Source organism: Seriola dumerili, unplaced genomic scaffold, assembly GCF_002260705.1.
Source record: "Seriola dumerili isolate Sdu_G_001 unplaced genomic scaffold, Sdu_1.0 BDQW01000110.1, whole genome shotgun sequence".
Taxonomy (NCBI): domain Eukaryota; kingdom Metazoa; phylum Chordata; class Actinopteri; order Carangiformes; family Carangidae; genus Seriola; species Seriola dumerili.
Genome location: NW_019174365.1, coordinates 5,263,461 through 5,283,869, shown reverse-complemented (window position 1 = coordinate 5,283,869; position 20,409 = coordinate 5,263,461). Strand labels below are relative to the sequence as shown.

The 20,409-nt window shown below is 44.2% G+C and overlaps 1 protein-coding gene across 19 annotated transcripts in view; it reads left to right on the top strand.

The window, feature by feature from the left end:
- The first annotated feature begins 218 nt into the window (after positions 1–218).
- The window catches only part of clasp2 (cytoplasmic linker associated protein 2), a 65,962-nt gene continuing 45,771 nt past the window's right edge, over positions 219–20,409 (top strand). For all 19 annotated transcript variants that reach the window (XM_022747071.1, XM_022747069.1, XM_022747073.1 and 16 more), the window contains exons 1-6: positions 219–1,136; positions 6,667–6,745; positions 9,665–9,768; positions 10,346–10,437; positions 12,324–12,399; positions 13,305–13,402. In XM_022747071.1, coding sequence (XP_022602792.1) covers positions 939–1,136; positions 6,667–6,745; positions 9,665–9,768; positions 10,346–10,437; positions 12,324–12,399; positions 13,305–13,402 — 647 coding nt within the window. In that variant the 5' untranslated portion in view covers positions 219–938. The remainder of the gene's footprint in view (positions 1,137–6,666; positions 6,746–9,664; positions 9,769–10,345; positions 10,438–12,323; positions 12,400–13,304; positions 13,403–20,409) is intronic.

The window sequence follows — 20,409 nt, the reverse complement described above, 5'->3', positions numbered from 1 at the left end:
ATTTACGGGAAACATTAATTATCTAGCCATGGGTAATGAAGTTATAAAAAATAGGATCTTATATAGCTAGTGTATCTATCTCCCTGTTTAAGCATTGTTGTTCCCCGTATACTTGGTAATTGGACATTTTACATCAGGCATCACACTGGCTAGCTGTGCGGTGCCCGAAGACCCATCGGCCTGATCTGTGATCGGCTGCGCCTCCTGGTGAACTGCAGTCCCCGGCAGCGCGAAGCTTTTAGCGCCTCGTAACGGATTCAGCGGTAGTGGCGATTATTATAGGATTAAAGAGAAACCAGTTGCCGCGGGACTGGAGCTGTCTCCTTGTTGTAAAAGTTTGGTGCAAGTTTGGTGCTGAAGGCGTCGACAGTTGAAGCTTAGCAGACTTTCCAGCCTGCGGTTATGGAATAGAGGGGCGGAGAGGAGCCAGGCGTAGGCCTGCGGATAACTAACGTTAGCTAGCTGCGCTAGCTGATGTGAAGCGGTCTGCCCTTGTTTGGGTCGCTGTGCTAACTAGCTAGGTGCTATTTTTGTTAGCATGATAGATAGCCAACCAGGGCTGCTAGCTTGTTTTGATGCAGATATATTGAGGGAACCTGCCAGGTCCACCACAATTACACGTTTCCCGAACTTTCTCGAAGTTTTAAGTTAACCTTATAAGCTAACGTTTTATAGTAAAGAAGCTACCGAGCTAGGTCTTTGTCACACAAAGTTGGGCTTTTGATTTGGTTGGTGTTAAATTAAGCTGTTTGTTTTTATAAGGGATTGCATGTTGATGGTCTAACATCAGTTAGACGCAGTCCAGACCACACAGTCTCTCTGCCCTTCCACGGAACTACAGTTAACATCTTTTTCGGTGCTTCACAACCCGCCCCACCGACCACTGTCTCCTGTCTTCGGCCGGCTTCAGTGGCTGGCCACTCGGCACTGAGTGCCCAATGGAGGATCATGACAACATGGACTATTTTTATCAGCAGGTACTGCAGAAAGATGTTACCCGCAGGTTGCAGGTTGGTCAGGACCTTATTGACTACCTGAACGACCCGCACCGTTCCCAGGACGTGGAACAGGACAAATCCCGGCTGGATAAGACCATAGACGAGTTAACGGGATGGGTGAACTCCAGCAATTTCAAGGTGAGAGATCTTGGCAACTCATCCTATGAGAGTATCCCAGTGTCACTGCAGCAATGATCCCCTCGGCCATGAATTATCATCCACCGATTTATCCAGTGAACGGGAAGAGGGGTGGGGGTAGATTAGTTTCAAAGCGAAGAACTTTAACATAGATAGGGCATTTTAAACGATCTCTCATCGATCATAGTTGTGTGATCTCCTGCAAAACAAAGTTAATCAAACCGGTTTACCCTTTACTTATCTAATTTCAACAAATTTAAAGTCAAAAGAAACAAAATTTACTTTGCAATTTTCATGTAGGACATCCTCTTACCATCCTTCAAAAAAGGCAATTTTAGTTTCACCATATAGTAGTCAATTCATGTCTTATAAGAGGTTGACATTTTTAAATTTCATCCCAGTGACAGAGTAGGACATAAGGCATTCCTGTGGTTGTTTGGGGGTTTATATTGTTGTTTTGGCAGACTGTATTAAGGGGACCTATTGTCATGACTGTAGACTACTGGAGGACTGGAGGACTGGATTGGATGGGGGAGGGGTTGGAAGCCTCATTGTTATGACCTATGCTTTCTTTCCATCTCTCCCTCTCTCTCTTTCTCTCATTCACCCTCACACATACAGACACACTCTGAATCTCACTTTTTGTCTTTTCTCAGTTGTTTTTCTGTTCATTCTCACCCCTTTTTATGCTTTGTCTCAGTGTGTGTGTGTGTGCGTGTGGTGACCTTGTCTGCACTCTTTTCCACAACTCAGAAATGCTGGAATGTGACATTTTTGCCATGATATCACACCAACCCAGAAAGCAAGTCAAAACAGTCTGAAATCTCTTTTCAAAGCATGCTGAAATTTGACTCCCAAGTCTCTTTTTGAACTGATTAACAATGTCTCCACTGATATGCAGGACACAGCAAGACTGTATGAGTGTGGAAATTGTGCGCTCTGCATATCGAAAGCATCCTCTGCCTTTTGAAAGCACATCTTTTTTGACAGCGCTACTCAACTTGTGGCAGAACATTCTCATTTGACTTGCTTTGTCATCTTGTCATCATAAACTTTAAATACATTTTTGCAAACTGGTTTCCATTTACTAGAGAGAAGCTGAGAAAAATGCACCACTGCTGGTATATTAGTAACAAACATTTGTTTTCCTCTATTGACAAATAAAGACTTAAATCAGCCATTACAGATATTGAGGTTTTATCAGTTTCCTTTTAACTCTCACTCCCAAATTTCTGAATAATAACAGACTCTGGACAGTCCCAAGATATCTTGGTTTTGCATCTAAACACCTCACAACAAGTTTAAGGTGCCAGTAATGCATTTAAGGTAATGATAATGAGACATTAGTAGGCACTGATGGGAATAGGTAAGAGGTAGTTTTGAGTGTTGATTAAAGTTAAGATGTAAAAGATTTTTGTCTGTACTCTTTATTATGGCTTTTTCTAATGCTAGAATCAGTTGACTTACATCCTTGAAATTAATGACCAGATCAACATGTTTTAAAGTGAAAAGGTGGCTCATCACTACCTCCATGTATTTCATCCCTATGCAATTCATCCCCAGTTGTGACAAGGTAACATTTCCCTGTGTTCAGATTTGGTCCTTTATGTGGATGACACATTTGAGCTCCAGTCAGTGTCTGGCAATGATATGCAAGTGAGTCGAGACCCCTCAGCGGCCTTCGCACAGAAACCTTTTAGGGGTTCTTATTGGTTCCCTATTGGGCAAAAAGCAAGAGGGGTCAGGTGTTAGCAAGATGCTGCATCAGCACAGAGAGAGGGAAGAGAGGAGAGATGATTCAGAGTTGACAAGTGGAAGAGAGTGAAGGAGGAGTTATGGAGGAGAATGGAGAACTGGAGTGATAAATTGGGTAAACATAGATAAGTGGAAAGCACAAGTCACTACCCATAAATACAAATAATGTTCAGATAAGGATACTGTCGCACTCAAGTTCCCCTTTTAAGAATGGATGAAATACAGTATTCCTTCTGTCCCTTGGCTGTCTTCCTCTCTACTTCACTTGCGTGCCATTGACTGGTCTTTTTTTGTCAATGAGTCAGTTTCACACTTGTACTGTCTTTCTGTTCTCTGTGAGCAGCAGATACACGCCATGCTCCCTGCTCTCACAACATCACAGAGGCCTCAGTGCCTATTTGAGACACACAAACATAGGGCATTAATATTGCATGCTGCTTTTATGGGCAGCAGGGCCAGATGACTGGACACTGACTGGGTTGATTGAGGATTGACACTGCTGCTAGATTGTCCTGCCCAGACACTCTGATCTGTGGGATTTTGTTGAAATGAAGATGGAGTGTCTAACACGCAAAATTATTTTGGCATGAGAAGAGATGATGCACTCAAGCCTCGATACAATGTGTATTACAATGGAAGCTTTAGTATACAATAAACAAACCGAGTAAACACTCTATTGCCAGTATTTGCCAGTTAAATATATTACACTGCAGATGAAGAAAAACAGGGAGAGTGCTGCACAGGGTCAAAAAGGTATAATGGAGAATTTAAAGAAGAAAACTGTGAAACCAGGTGCTCTTCCAGGATGAGGACCGTGTTCAGATAAACTAGAAAAAAACAACGTACAGTGTAATAAATTTTATAAGAGTTGAAACTGTACGATGGCTGTCAGAATAAAATATCTTGGGCACTCCGATTGTAGATGTGAAACTATAAATCCTTTAACGCGTTCACAGGATGTGATGAAGACTCTGTGAGTTGAAACACGTTGGCATATCCATATATTAATAAAGGATTTTTAGTTTCACATCTACAATTGGAGTGCCTCGGATATTTTTTTCTGACTGTCATTGTACAGTTTCATCTCTCATAAGACTTATTCCACTGGACAGTTGTTTTTTTTGTAGTTTATATTACACTGCAGCTTCAATATGTTCATATGTTCCTCTTAAACAATGAAAGTATTTCAGTTTTAATGTGTTGTTCCTGCAAACTCAACTCATCCTGCAGGTGCTTCATAGTAGAAGCCTTCCAGTGAAGAGAATTGATTGCAGCTTTTAGTGGGAAGCAGCTGCAGGAACTGGTGAGCTACAGCCAGCAAGGATAGCAGTGAAGAGAAAAAGCTCCAGGTGCTTATTGCACTTTGGTCAAATCTCAGTGCTATGCTATGCCTTGGCCAGTCTTTTGGCATCATCCACAGTATTAACAGGCACCATTCTTTGTGCTGTTTGAAAGGGAAAATCTGATAAATTAAATGTAACTGGGCCAATATGGTAATTAAACAGGCTAATGTAATGCTAGTGTCTGTCATTACATGAAACAAAGATGAGTTTTGCTATTGTTTTATCATAATATTCAGTAAAACAATAATTTGCTTCATGCCTACCAACAACACAGTGACCACAAAGGTGAAAGTGAGTATAGACTTAGCAACACATCTTGAGTGTGGATTTGAACATAGACAGGTATTTTTATTTTGTTGCATTTTGTCGACCAAATGATGAAACGATTAATGGAAAAAAAGACTGGCAGATTAATTGATAGTGAAAATAATTGTGAGTTGCAGCCCTAGTTTAATTGTTTAAGCACTAGCCTGCGTCTTTGCATGTGGCTGTGTGATATCAGAGCCTTGGACCACGTTTTTCTGTCCAAAACTCACTTTAAGCCTCTTTAGAATCCAGAGTAAACCCTGTACGTGGTATGCGAATTAGAGACTAAGCCACCATACGCAGCAACCTGAGTCTTCACAAAGACCCATTCATACAGAGCTAAATATTTACTGTGTTGTTTTTTTTTTCTCCAGCATACCTCAGCCGCCCTGATCTTTTGGGGCTTGCAGACTAGAGATGCAGTAGTTGCGTGTTGTAGGATAATATTTGTGTGTCAGTGCTATCCTTGCTTTATCCACACGCCTGATGTTTTTAGTATTTGGGGTGATACCTAAGTGTCTTTTGATATCACACATCCTCCCCTCCTCACCCCCTAGCCAGATGTTTAGCTGCAGATGGTCTGTAGTGCAGTAAGGAACCTTCTCCACCTCCGGTTCACTTTCTCCTGTCCAAGGTGAATAACAAGCGCAGGCCCTTCCGTCTCTTGTCCTCTATTTCCTCTTCTCTTCTGTCTTTCTCCACATGAAGATGCCATATGGTTGTGGGCGACAAGCTTGTTGGGGTGCTGGGTGGAGGAGGGGGAGGGGGAGGGGAGGCCTGGGGGAGATTTCCTTCCCGTACTGTTTCATCTTTCTCCTGCTGTTTTTCCTGCCTTTCTCCCCTGCTCCCCCTAAATTAGGTCAATATAATGTAGTCGTCATATTGTCCCAGAGCTCATGTTTCTTCTCCAGGTGATTTTTTTTTTTTTTGTCTTCTGTAGTATTACTTGGCCTTCGTCCCTGTTATTCCACCCATTCTCCCCCTTTTTGTTTCTGTAGTTACCTGGCTCTGCTCTTCCTTTGACTAAAATAGGGAAAAAACTGCAGTCTGTCTCCCCACTCTGAGCATGACAGAGGAGTCTGCAGAATAATGTTTTAATGGATTTTCTTTTTGGACTGTTCAGTTTCACCGCAGCATTGCCAAAACAAGCATTCCAGGAGCACAGCGCAGTGTGGGAAGTGATCCTAATCAGAAACACAGTGGAAAACTCAACTTTACCACTAGACAAAAAAATCCAGTCTACCTTCCCCCTACGAGTCATATCACAAGCCAATTTTCCTTTTTTTGTGACTGAGCCAAATCAGGGCAGTAGGGGAAAAGAGAGACGGGAAAGGGGATTGTCAAGGGTTACTATAAGAGACATCTTGAGTGGTGAATGCGGAAGATGCTTCTTTACGTGTTGGGACAACCTCAACGTTTTGGTCTACAATTGACTCAAGTCATCATGTTGATACGCTGTGATACAAAAGTCCTTTGAGTTTTTACCAGATCTCCAAAAAAATGCAAATCATTGTGTGATTCCATCAGCTGTTGCTATGCAGAGAGTATAAAGAGGCCACAACAAGGTTTCATAATAAAGAGTACCACAGCTGTTGACATAACCTTTGAGACAGAAAGGTATTAGCCGTTAAATGACTCTTTTAGTTTAGGTTTTTTTCTGTTAACTGAAGTATCATCTTTAATCCATACAAACACATTTTCAGCCAAGCACCATATTTCAGAGCATTTGTGTGATTAAATAATCTGAACCCAAAGGCCCACTTTGAACTGTATGTTCAAAGTGGGCCGTCAGAGATTATGTGGTTGTATGTGTTTAGGGAGATTGTAACTTCAGTTTACAGATGACCTTCGGTGGTTGAAATGTTTCAACTGAAAACCGGACATTTCCATTCAGGGTTATGGATTTGTACAAACTTTGCATGAGAACAGGTGGATGAAAAATCAGCTATTGTGTCAGCCATTGTATCACTGTTGCCACTGTGGTTAATATGTAAGCAGACATGTACATGCTTTGTTGATGTGAAATGAAAAAGCAAGTCCTGTGAAATGTCTGAGTCTGAATCAACATATTAATTATTGTGTATGACCCATTATAACCCACGTCTGTCTCACTCTGTACTTTGTAGGTGGCATTGATGGGGATAGACATCTGCAGTGCGTTTGTGGACCGCATGGGAGAGCGGTTCAAAGGATACCTAGGCACAGGTGAGATACTGTACTTATCCCCAGGCTGAACTTTGAATGCTGAAATAAAAACAGCTTTATGATACAAACAAATACTTTTTATCTTTTGTTGTAGTTTTCTTGTCCTTAAAATAGAGAACCAACCTGCTGCTGCACAAACCAGTTTTCAGCTTTTCTATTGCCAACACACACTTATTGTTATCATTTGTGATTCTTTGCAAAGGGGATTATAACCATCTCTTTCTCTCTTCAGTTCATCAGGCTCAAAAGTTAATGTCCTCTGCAAAGTGCTCCCTCTACTATCTTATCTTATCTGCTTGCTAGTCAAGGATGAGTTCACCCTTTTGGCTTTAGTGGTTACTGAATTGAAAAATATATAAATGTTGAAACCTACAAAAGTTTCCTGCATTGTACTCTACTCCATACTACGTGAAGTGTGATGGTTTGTGTATTGTTGTATAGACTCTTCAGCATTTGGGCTGTCCTTCCATTTTGTCTCTCACTTCCACTTTGTGGTTCCTCTGAGACAGACCAGCAGCACTGCTCTAAAGCCTGGCACCACCCTCTCTCTGTTATACATCCTCTAGTCTGTATTTAGGCTCTGAATTGTCTGTCATACTGTAGCTCACCCCATAACACCCCAAAACCACACCACACCACACATTCATATGACCTCATTGACTGAACCTTGTATCAGATTACATGCCCTATGAGTGTGTATGTGTGTGTTATGTCAGTGCCAGCCCTTGTGTGTGCCCGCTTAAGGTGTCACCAGCTGTCTTTGTCAGTGGCTCTCATCACCAACAAACGCACTCAACCCTGCAGTGCAGCTCTGGGAGGATTGGCCCTGACACACTGTGCAAAGTCTGCCACTATACAGGCATCTAGTTCACTGTCTAGGACAGTGCCCTAGCAGAGCTGTGTGTATTAGTGTGTCTAATGGAAGTGTGTGTTTCAGATTGATGGTAAAAACATCTCTCTGAGCCACCGCTGGCTCTGGAATCTCCCTCCCTCCATCTGACTTCCATCTCTCCTTTCCTGTGCTCTCTCTCCTTCTCCCTGCACCCACCCTCCTCCCACACACACACACACACACACACACACACACCGAGAGGAGGAAGATGAGATCATTGAGACAGTGATTGTATTGATCTACAGAACTGACTCATTGTACAGGGCTGCTGCCATTACACTGTGTGTTTGCATGTGCACAGGAATTGACTCTGTGCTGTTGGCCATCTTGCCAAGTAGTTCCCAGATGTGAGGTATAAATGGTATTGATATATACAGATCATATAAGGCTGTAGTGTGTCAGATAAAATTAAGTGATGTGATTGGCCCAGCAGCCGTGTGGTTTCACAGTTAGAGTGACCTGTGGAAAAAGGTCAAACAAAATGAGGCAACTTTCCACATACAAGAAAAGTGTGTCTGTGTGTTTTCATCTCAACTACAGCATATGACGTTGTTGCGTGCAACAATGTAACAATGCACCCTGTCATTTTTTCTCTTTGAGGGAATTGTCCTTGGTGCCTAGGCGACCAGCTGTTATGGTAACATAATGTACGCACACACACATACACACAGGAAAAGGACAGATGACATCAGCCTGCCCCCCGCCCCCGCTGATGTTTTAGACTAGGAATGTGGGTAGGAGTGTGTGCGCGCACATGGCATTCTGTGTGTATTTGTGTTTACTCGTTACGTGAATGTCAAAGGGAGGTTTTGAGTTTTATGTAACTCAGAAAGTTTAGTGTCTCCACCTGATGGTCAAACAGAGACTCCACAGATTTGGCCTTTAGTGCGTTTAAAGTATTATGGGCTGCTGACTCAGACGAGCCATTTAAACAACTGCATGTTGTGAATGTTGGACTTTAAAAGTTAAAAGTTGAAGCTGGCAGTACTTTATATTTTTGTAATTGTCAACAAATCTCATGAAAAGACCAATGATGCATTAATCAGTCTGTTGCCCTCAGCTAGGAGCCTTTTTTTTTCTTATACCGAGATGTAAATCTTTCAAAATGCGTCACAAATATACTGTATATATTAAAGGAGGTTAGATAATTTCCCCCGAAAAGCAAACGTTATTCAGACAGGAGGAAGTAGCTAATTTGTTGGTGACTGCTTTCAGCTGTGAATTTTGCATGAAAAATGTTGCCTCATTGATGTGTTTTTAATAGTTTTTGGACAACACTGGAGCTCTATGGCACAGGGGAATAAAGTATATCAGTAATTAGATAGACTGACAATGCTTGTTAGGGTTAATTTGTTGACCCTACTTTTTGTGGTAACCACAAATTGCAGGCCTTTAGATCAAAAGCTGCCAAGTACCTGTTCATCTGATAATAAAGCTGAAAACACACTTAAAGCTGATGGCACCTCTGTTCTTCATTTCATGGAGGAATAGAGCAACCATCGGAAACATTTGACTAGTTGCCAAAATACCATAGTTCAGTTGAATTTCAACATGAAAGGTTATTACTTTTCATCCTTTACTGTGCACGTCACCACATTGCATCGGCCTCACTACTGAATCAGTTGTGTGTTGAAGTGGAACTTACATGAGAGCATTTGATGATCCTGACATTATTTTAGTCACGGTCCATTTGTCATTTCCTGTCCTCTCCTTCGCCTCGTTCTGTCAGAGCTTTCATGTCGATGGTGTTATTGCTTAAGCTCTTACAGTACAATGAGTCTCTTCTCTCTCCCAGACACTGTACTAATGATGGACATATATCTTTCAATATCTATGTTTTAAACACTCTCCACTTGGGGGCAGTCTTTGTTGTCTTTGCCATTTAAATCTGGTACAGAGTCAGTTGTGTGTGGCCTCATTTCCCCTGTGCTTGATGTAAATACTCTAAACTGAATTTAATTTTTCATATATTGACTCTCATGACCCCCCCCCCCTCTCCCATCTCCCATCTCTGTTTCTGTCTGTAGTCTTGCCAGCTCTGGTGGACAGGCTGGGTGATGGGAAGGACCAGGTTAGGGAGAACAGCCAAGGTCTTATCCTTCGCTGCATGGAGCAGACCACCTCGCCCATGGTGAGACGCACATACACACACACATAAAAATTTGACATCTTTTTTCACTCAAAGATCTGTTAGATGGTAATCTAAAGGAATAAACATTGGTTGTTCCTTAAAATAGTTTCAGTTCTGTTGAATTTCAAGTTCAGTCTCTTGACAATAGATGGATAGAAAGTTAGCAAATGTGAGAAACAGTTTTGTTATACCGGTAGAAGAGCTAGTTTGGAGCAACCTATTCAGGTCAATTGTAGTTTATTCAAATGCATGAATAAGCTGCAGAACCGAGACAGCAGACAAATCACAGCCACATCCACATCAATAATAGATACTCACTACAGCAGAGAGGTACTCTATGTTTTGGGCTCCATCTTCTGGATATGTAAGGAATAACATGGGATACAGCTCCCTTCTACTTTGTGTTATCTACACTCACCACACATGCCCATCTCCACAGATTGTAACCTTCTCTGTACTCTGTAATCTGCTCAAACCCCTGTTGAGCTGCCTGGCCGAAACTACTTCTGCTCATTCTTACTGACACTCTTTCTCTCTCTCCCTCCCACACATGTCCTCCTGATTCTCCTTTGTCCAGTATGTTTGGGAAAGGCTGCTTCCTGGTTTCAAACATAAGAACTTCCGCAGTCGAGAAGGAGTCTGCCTCTGTCTCAGTGCCACGCTCAACACGTGAGTAACTTCCCCCTCTTCATCTGTATCACTTCCAGAGAGAAATGTCAAATAACACATTACAGAAAGACATACATTAGTCCTGACAGAAAAGTCAAAAATTAAATGTATCTAATCATACTTGCTTTAAATCAATTCATTGTATTTCTTGTATTGCACACTGAGGTGTAGATTTTTTTCCATCTGTTGTTACTGCTACTTTCCATGAGCATGCCCCATTTTGTTTGTTCAAGAAACACACACAGTCTGTGTCTCCAGGATTAATCCTCTTAACTGTCTGTGTGACTCTAGAGGTGGAGGTGGCACACGTGCAACAAATGGCACTGCCATTTTTGTCATGTGCCATTACATGTATGCTTATGTCGCCATGTGTTGCTTTCAGGGAGTTTTAAAAGTCTGTTCTCAATTTACCCTGGCCCAAACGCTTGCACACCCTCATGCTCAGCTGCCAGGACTGATGGAGGACTTTCTTTTTTAAATCAACATGAACAAATAATTGAAATGGCTCTCTATCTTACTATTGTCCAAAGAAAATATGCTGGTCCATCTAGAGACATTTTTCCAGAAGCCACAGGAGGTCAGAGCCTTTATATCTGGGAAAATAAAAGAAAGGAGTATATGTATGCCAGAAATAAAATTGAAGTTGGTCTGTTTGCACATAGACTTGTTGGTTAAACTAGACCAAATTTTCTCACACTTTATTAATTTCTCCCCATATATTATAACTTGCAAATAATCAGTATTAATGTCCAATGCTTAGTTGCTTATTTTTTGCTTGATTTTTGGGCTGCATGCAAACCCTTTTGACTTGGTTTTCATTGTATTCTGTGCACATTTTTCTGTCTTCAGTTCGTTTCTAAATTAATTAGTTTGCTCTCATTTCCTCCCATTAGTTATGAGAAGATTTCTGATCTTCAAGAAATCCGTCTTGGATTGTAGAGACGTTGCTATCATAGTTAACCTACATTTTGCAACCTCCATTAAACAAACACACCAAGACATAAGACTAAACAGATACTTGCTTGCTGTGCATTGTATGACAGCAGCTCAACAGCAGTTCAGATCTGTGCAGGTTGTACTTTACTGTATTTTCCACCTTAAGGCTTCTACAGACAACAAATCTGGGCCGTTAGAGTCGCTGTGCTACTTTTAGCATCTTTTTACTAATGAAAAGTGACAGTGTTGTGCTAAATGCTAAGCTGCTACAACGATAGTAAAGTTAAGACGTTTACTGAACGTACACAGGTATCCGTCAAGCCTGAGAGTAAAATATGAGTGTCTGCTTCTGGGTTTTCATGTGTTTATTTAGTTTTGATTGTGTGTGGGTTTCATGGCTCCAGATATTACTGTGGCTGATAGAGCTTGATGCAGTACAATAAAAGAAGAAAATCAAAAAGCTTGACAGCACTTACACAACCAAAGTTTCTGCATGACACTAAAAACTCATGAACACTTGACCACTCATAAGTAATGTTGGAAAATTATCAAACCATGTTTATCTTTGTTTTTTTGTTTTAACAATCTGATTGCATTGTTCCTATATTATTGGAGATATTGGTTGTACACTCAACATATTCCAGTTACTAATCACTTGCTTGTTCAGTTTTGTTGACTCCTGACAACTTGTTTACTATTACAACTCAGTTTATGTTAATTTATTAATTTATATGATCCATAAATCCTATTTGGAATTTACACTATGCTTTTAAAAGTTCGGTCTCCCTCCTGAGAGTACAGGTGTTTTCCTCACTCCTGTAAATGTGACATGAATGCAGGCAGGAAATCATTAGACGATATGATATTATGATCATATCTTTATACTTGCTTTACATTGTCATTAGTAATCATCCTTCTCATTTCTTTGTCCTCTTTTGTGTCTCTTTCAGGTATGGAGCCCAGCCGCTGAGCCTCAGTAAATTAGTTCCTCATCTCTGCTCTCTGACTGGAGATCAGAACCCACAGGTAGCAAAGCACTGTAGAACTTGATATAAGATCGACATGCCTGCATACATGTCTGTTACTGTGTATGTGTGTGTGATTGAATTGACTCCATTGTATCTTCCTGGTATCAGTTTCCAGCTAAGCCTGTGGTTTAGTTCTCAGCACCCCAAGTGTGCTGGCAGGCATCTCAAGACAGCTCTGTGATTATTACTGTTATTAGTGAGGAGATGGGCTCATAGTCCCCCCACCCAGCTTCACTGCTGAATCATGAGCACCGACACCCAGCCATTAACACACACGGTACTAGCTCTGTGTGTGTGTGTGTGTGTGTGTGTGAGTGAGAGTGAGTGAGTGAGTGTGTGTGTGTGTGAGAGAGTGAGTGTGTGTGAGAGAGTGAGTGTGTGTGTGAGAGAGAGAAGGATGGAGAGAGGTTGGTTTAACCTCCTGTGGAGTTGCACCCCAAAGCTGAAATCTGCTTCTATCGTGTACCCAATGATTATCTACCCACATACAGTCCTGACCAATCAACATCCACAACCGGCCCGCCCACCCTCATTTGCAGAGATTCCCTTAAACAGCATCCCACCACCCAATCACAACAGTGCCAACAACATAACTTGTAAATCAGATGTCTCCCATTGGGGGGATAAGTACAGGCCCTTAAGGCTTTATTTTTTAATATCTGTTTACATTTGCAATCTTTAGTCTCTGTAATCCCATGCAGTGGAGAAAGAGTGTAATCTTTATGGAATTATTATGGGGGAAAAAATTAACCATAATGTTTCTGCTTTTAACACACATATCTACATTGACAGGATAAACATTTAGATGACTTGTGTGCGCTATGTTAGAGTGCGAGTGTATGCGTGTAATTTTATTTCTGTGTGTGGAGAACTTTTAAATTGGTTAATGTCTGCTGTCCATAGGTACGTGAGACCTCCATAACAACATTGGTGGATGTTTATCGTCACGTCGGAGAGAGGGTGAGAGCAGACGTGGGAAAGAGAGGACTGCCTGCTGCACGGTGAGTTGTTTTGTCTGTAAACTACCGATCATCTGTCTATGTCAGTGCTGATGATATTTTTATTTGCATGTATTTGTATGTGCTCTCCCATCAAGCAGGGATGAGATGTGTGGAGGGTCTTTGGGTCCCGTGGCCTTGGCACTCAGTCTGTCCCAGGCCACACCATGCACCACTCTGCCCTTCACACACACAGAGGCACTTTCATCCAGAGCACAATGCTGACTGACTGTGGGAGGGGGGGGTGGGAGGGGGCAGATGGGGTACAAAGGCGTTGGGTGGAGTAACAGAGTTGGGGAAAAATTGGAGAAAGTGTGTGTGTGTTCATGTCATCTGAAGAGGTCCATTGAGTGATTTCGTCCTCCTCTTTGGTTGTCCTGGTTACATGTGCCCAGTTGGGGGTTATTCTAAGCAGACAGTGAACCCCCTACCTTTCTCCCATGATACAGATCCGAGCAGCAGCCCGTGTTGTGTACTGACTGTTCAGAATGAGTCTTGCGTCTGTGAATGCTGGCCGTGGCCATGTGTCATGTGTTGCGCATATTAAGCCTGTCTGTCTCCAGTGTAAACATGCTGTCTGTGTATGTGGAATTTATGCAGACCAGTGTGTCTGTCTGCTTTAGGGGATATGTAGAGGTCTGAGAGCTGCAGTGACTTAGGTCTGAAACCAATGCTTGTTCTTTCTTCTGTAACATGTAGTGTGAAGTTAATATGAAATTCTTGCGAATGTTTGCATACATTGTGTACAGCACAAATATGTCAGGTCAGTTTTATTAGTTTATTTGCTGATAATATTGGAGCACTGGTGTGAAGGCAAGGTGGAGGTTTTGTGTGCCTTAGTGTGTTTGTGTTAGTATATGGTTGCTGAGTGGAATGCAGGGCTGCAGCCAGGGTCTTGCTGAAAAGATCACATATCAACTCTGTAGAGCTAGCATCAGATAAGGCAGAAGAAGGGAACATCGTGACAGAGAAGGGGAGTGTGGAAGGCTGAGAATAAGAGGTGGAAAAGATATGGAGTAATAATGAGAGGAGAGGTGGATTACTCCTGTGTTTTTGTTTTATGCTCTATGCTACTGTGTTTATTACTCTGTAAGAAAGAACAAACCTTCTAAAGCAGGGGTCCCCAAACTACGGCCCGCGGGCCACATCCGGCCCGCCAAAGCAATTGGAGTGGCCCACTTAACAATCCCAGACAATCCCTCTAAACATCAACCAATTTTTATTAAATTGCATTTTCCTATCATAACATCATAACATATCCGTACTTAAAGGTTGGCATTCTAATTAAAATTGACCATAGTTATGAGCTATTTATAGTTAATAGTGGCTCATCTTCACCTCCTCACACAATGGTATATTCTGACGTGACTTTGATCGTGACCGAGCCAGCGTCAAGCTGCAAAGTTCTGAGGTGGGAATCTGTCATGAAGGTGGTTGTGTCCTGCATAGACTTCATCAGAGCAAACGGACTTAAACACAGGCAGTTCCAAGCCTTTCTCTCCGAGCTAGAATCAGCCCACGGAGACGTGCTTTACCACACTGAAGTCCGCTGGTTAAGCCGGGGCAGAGTTTTGAAGCGTTTTTACAACCTGCTACCCACCAAGCAGAGCTAGCCGCCCGGTGGCCCGCCGGCGCCCCCCCCCGGCATTACCATCAGTTTGTCTTGTTATTTTCTATAAAATAAATGGAATATCTGTGGTACTTCAAATAAACACATGTGAAGACTTTTTATTACTTTTTTTTGCAAATCAACAGGTGGTGCCAAAGCCAAACGAAGGGCAGCTACAACAAATTATCATTGGTAATCTCCACAATAATACTGGTTGTCACCTCTGCCCATACTATTTTCCTGTTTAGACTTAACCTCGGCCCCCCATCTCTCGAAAGGAAAGTTGATGTGGCTCCACTAAGAAAAGTTTTTGGGACCGCTTGGTTGGCACCCATCAGCATTAGAGGAGATTTTGACCCATGGCGGCCCTTTCGGAAGGGAGCGACTCAGAAGGCGGGCTGACATATTGTACTCAGCATGACGAGCGAGTCCCTTTGACACCACAATTTGTGGACTTTTTGACAAAAATTTTTCGTCGCAGCAAGCGGGTCCTCGGGAGACGTTTTTAACGAGGCATCCCTTCCGAAGGGAAGCGGAACTTTTAGAAGCCTCGGGCTGACATATGTTCTCAAACGTTGAACGAGCCGAGTCGTAGACACCAAATTTTGTGGACTTCGGAAAAATTTTTGGGAAATTCTTAAAACACAGAATTTGACCATGTCCGCGGCAGCATTATGAGAGACCGCCCATGGCGGCCCTTCGAAGGGAGCGCTCAGAAGGCTGGGGCTGACATAATGTTCTCAGCGTTACATAGCGAGTCCGTAGACACCAACTTGTGGACTTTGGACATCAAACTTTCCGTTGTTACATTCACACTAGTCTTAATAGTGTTGGCCACCTTCAAGCATATGAGAGATGAGCCATGGCGCCGAGGAGCGACCAGAGTGGCTGATTACTCCAGCGTTGACAAGCCGAGTCGTTGACACCAAATTGTGGATTTCGGACAAATTTTCTGTTGATGACATTCAACTAAAAGATCTTAATGTGTGGTCCAACCTGGCAGTGATATGAGAGATGAACCAGCTAATGGCGGCCCTCGGAAGGTGAGCGACTCAGAAGGCTGGGGCTGACTATGTTACCTCAGCGTGATGAAAGCCGAGTGCCGTAGACACATTGCTGACATATTTGTTGGCTCACAGTTAATGTGTGGCACTCACAAGAAATGACCATGCGGCCCCAATGTTTTAGCGTGACGAGCATCAGCAATTTGGCATCTCCGAAATTTGATGGCCGTTCCCGGAACAGCATTGAGACAACGGCATGTCCCTTCCGAAGAGCGACAGAGCGGGTACATGTATTCCTGAGAGGACGAGCACATTGTGGTTTGGAACTTTCTGATGATAACATCTTAATGTGTGACTGAGCTATTGAGAGTGACCACGCCCCTGTTATCAGGTGAGCCGATTCGTACCAATTTGGTAGTTTCAAATTTTGAGGTCCCGCACAATAAAGATTGGTGGGTTACGGTACAGATTAACAACATTTGGTGACTTCGAGAACATTTTGGGGAAATTATTAAAACACAGAATTAACCGTGTCCCCGGCACATATGAAGAGGACCGCCCAGCGCCTTCGGAAAGGGAGCGATTCAGAAGCCTGGGCTGACATATGGTACTCAGCGTGGACGAGCCGAGTCCGTAGACACCCATAGATTTGTGGACTTTGAGAAAATTTTTGGGAAATTATAAAACACAGCAATTTAACCCTGTCCGCGCGGCAGCATATGGAGGACGCCCATTTGGCGGCCTTCGAAGGGAGCCATCAGAAGGGCTGGGGCTGACATATGTACTAGCGTGACGAGAGACGTCGGTCTAGACACAAACTTGTGGACTCTGAGAACAAATTTTCCTTGTGAATTTACACACAGTCTTAAACGTGTGCACCACAGCATATTTGGAGTCACAGACCATGAGAGGCCCCGCGCATGCGCCAGAAGGCTGTGTCTGCCGCTGCGGGTCGGCCACCAAGGGATACGCCGCACAGCTTGCGCGATTAGAGCGACTGGGGCTGACATATGTTACTCAGCGTGACGAAGCCGAGTCCTCAGGACAACCAAATTTGTGGATTCGGAACAAATTTTCCGTGTGGAATTATAACACAGAATCTTAATCCGTGTTGGCTCGGCAGCATATAGAGATCGAGCAGCGCCTCGGAAAGGCGGCACCATGAGGCTCTCATATGTTATCACACGTGAGAGGATGGTCCGTAGCACCAAAATTTTGTGGACTTTTGAAGAAAATTTTTTTGAAATTATTATAAAACACAGAATTTAACCGTTCCCGCAGCATATGGAGGACAGCCGCTATGCGGCCCTTCGGAAGGGAGCGGACCAGAAGGTGGGCTGAGCATATGGTTACTCAGCGTTACGAAGCCGAGTCGATAGACCGCAAACTTTGTGACTTTCGAGAAAATTTTTGGGAAATTATTAAAACACAGAAATTTAACCGTGTCCCCGGCAGCATTGAGGAGCCGCGCCCATGGGCCCTTCGAGAGGAGCGACTCAGAAGGCTGGGGCTACATATGTTTACTCAGCGTAGGAGCCGAGGTCCGTAGACACCAATTGTGGACTTTGGAAAATTTCGTTGTGACAATTATTAACACTAGTCTTAATTGATATACGTGGCACCTCAGCAATATGAGAGATGACCCATGCGCCCCCCCCCCCGGCACAGCATTGCGCCGACAGGCGCGCAGGCGCGGAGCCCGCTACCCGCAGATTAGAGCCTGGGGCTGACGATATGGTACTCCAGCGTGACGAGCCGAGTCCGTAGAAAACCTAAATTTGTGGACTTTCGAGAAATTTTGGGGAAATTATTAAACACAGAATTTAAACCGTGTCCCCCGGAGGCATATGAGAGACGCCATGGCGGCCCTTCGAGAAGGGAGGACTCAAGAGGCTGGGTGACATATGTTACTCAGCGTGACGAGCTCGATGTCCGTAGACACAAACTTTGTGGACTTTGGAAAGTTTTCTTGTGAAATTTAACACAGAGTCTTATGTGTGGCCACCGGTCAGCATATGTAGAGAGCACCATGGCGGCCCCCCGGCACAGGGATGCGACTCAGCAAGAGAGCTAGGGCGCTGACCTAGTTACCAGCGTCGTACCCGGCGACAGCCGAGTGCGCCTATGGTAAGCCATGCTGACTTGGACTAGTGAGCCGATGCTAGAAACTTTTTGTGACTCGGAATTTGACATTCATTAACACAGATCTTAAATTCCGGGCATTTAGCCGCATTGCGAGACACGTATGAGGAGGACGAGAAGGACTTTTTCTCACTGGCGACGAGCTCGCCATTTGTGCCCCGCACCCTCGAGCAACTATTGGCACAAGGTTATTAAGAACCGGACCCCTTTAACCTTTCCCCGGCAGCAGGCATTGGAGAGGGCTAGCCGCGCCTGCGGCCGGGGCCCGTCGGCCCCGCCAAGGCACAGCACTGCGGATTAGAAGCGCTGGGGCTGACATATTGTTTACTCAGCGTGACGAGCCGAAGTCCGTAGGGAAACAAATTTGTGGACTTTCGAGAAAATTTTGGGGAAATTATTAAAAACACAGAATTTAACCTCGTCCCGGCAGATTAGAGAGACCGCCCCTGGCGGCCTTTCGGAAGGAGCGACTCAGAAGGCTGGGGCTGAATATGTACTCAGCGTGACGAGCCGAGTCGTAAGCACACCAAATTTGTGAGACTTTCGAGAAAATTTTTTGGAAATTTTTTAAACACAGAATTTGAACGTGTCCCGAGAGCATATGAGAGACACATCATGGGCCCTTTCGAAGGGAGGACTCAGAAGGCTGGGGCTGACATATGTGTACTCAGCGATGAGAGCCAGTCGTAGACACCGAATTTGATAGGGACTTTCCGAGAAAATTTTGGGAAATTTTTAAAAACACAGAATTTAACGTGTCCCGCCGGCAGCATTATGAATGAGACCGCCATGGCAGGCCCTTCGGAATGGGAGCGACTCAGAAGCTGGGCTGACCATATGGTACTCAGCGTGACGGAGGCCGAGTCCGTAGACACAATTTGTGGACTTTCGAGAATAAATTTTGGAAATTATAAAAAGAATTTAACCGGTCCCCTGCGCAGATGATGAGAGACCGCCCATGGCGGCGCTTCGGAAGGGAGCGACTCAGAAGGCTGGGGCTGACATATGTTATCAGCGTGACGAGCCGAGTCCGTAGACACCAAATTGTGGGACTTCTGGAAAAGTTTTCGTTGGAATTTAACACAGATAGTTCTAAATTGTTGTCCCGGGCCAGCATATGAGAGAGACCATTGGGCCCCATCCGCCATGGCCGCATTTCGCCCAGCAAGGCGACCGCCGGCGCGCCCGTCACCGAAGGCTGGCGTTTAGAAGCTGGGGCTGACATATGATTACTGCAGCGTGACGAGCCGAGTCCGTAGACAGAACCAAATTTTGTGACTTTTCGTAGGGAAATTTTTGGGAACTTTTTAAACAAAGAATTTAACCGTTGTCCCGGCAGCATTGAGAGCCGCCCATGGCGGCCTCTTCGGAGGGAGCATCAGAAGGCTGTGCTGACATATGTTTAACTCAGCGTGACGAGCGGTCCGTAGACCACAAATTGTGTGACTTTCCGACGAAATTTTTTGAAATTATTTTAAAACTAGCAGAATTTAATCCGTGTCCCCTGGGCAGATAATGAGAGACTCGGCCCATGCGGCGCCTTCGGAGGAGCGACATCAGAAAGGTGGGCTGGAATATGTTTACTCAGCGTGACAGCGCGAAGTCCGTAGATCACCAATTTTGTGGACTTTGCGGAAAATTTTTGGTGGAATTAATTAAAAACACAGAATTTTTAACCGTGTCCCCTGGCGCATATGAGAGACCGCCAGGCGGGCCCTTCGAGGGCGACTCAAGAAGGTGGCGAGCTGATATGTATCAGCGTGACGAGCCGAGTCCCGTAGACAGCCAATATTTGGGACTTTTCGAGAAAAATTTTGGCGGGAATTATGGTAAAACACAGAATTTAACCGTTGTCCCCGGCAGCATATGAGAGACGCCGCATATGCGAGCCCTCGAAGGAGCAGCGACTCCAGAAGGCTGGGGGTGACATATGATTTTACTCCAGCGTGACGAGCCGAGTCCGATAGACACCAAACTTGTCGGACTTCTGGACAAATTTTCCGTTGTGACATTCACACTAGTCTTAATGTCGTGGTGGCACTCTCACATTATGAAGATGACCCATGGCGCCGGCCCCCCCCCCCCCCCCCCGGCACAGGCATGCGCCAAGCAAGCCAGAGCTAGCCGGCCCCGCTGGGCCCGCGGGCCCCACCGCTCACCCCGGCAACAGCCATTGCCGATTAGAAAGCCCTGGGGCTGACATATGTTACGCAGCGTGACGAGCCGAGTGCCGTAGAAAGCCAAATTTGTGGAAA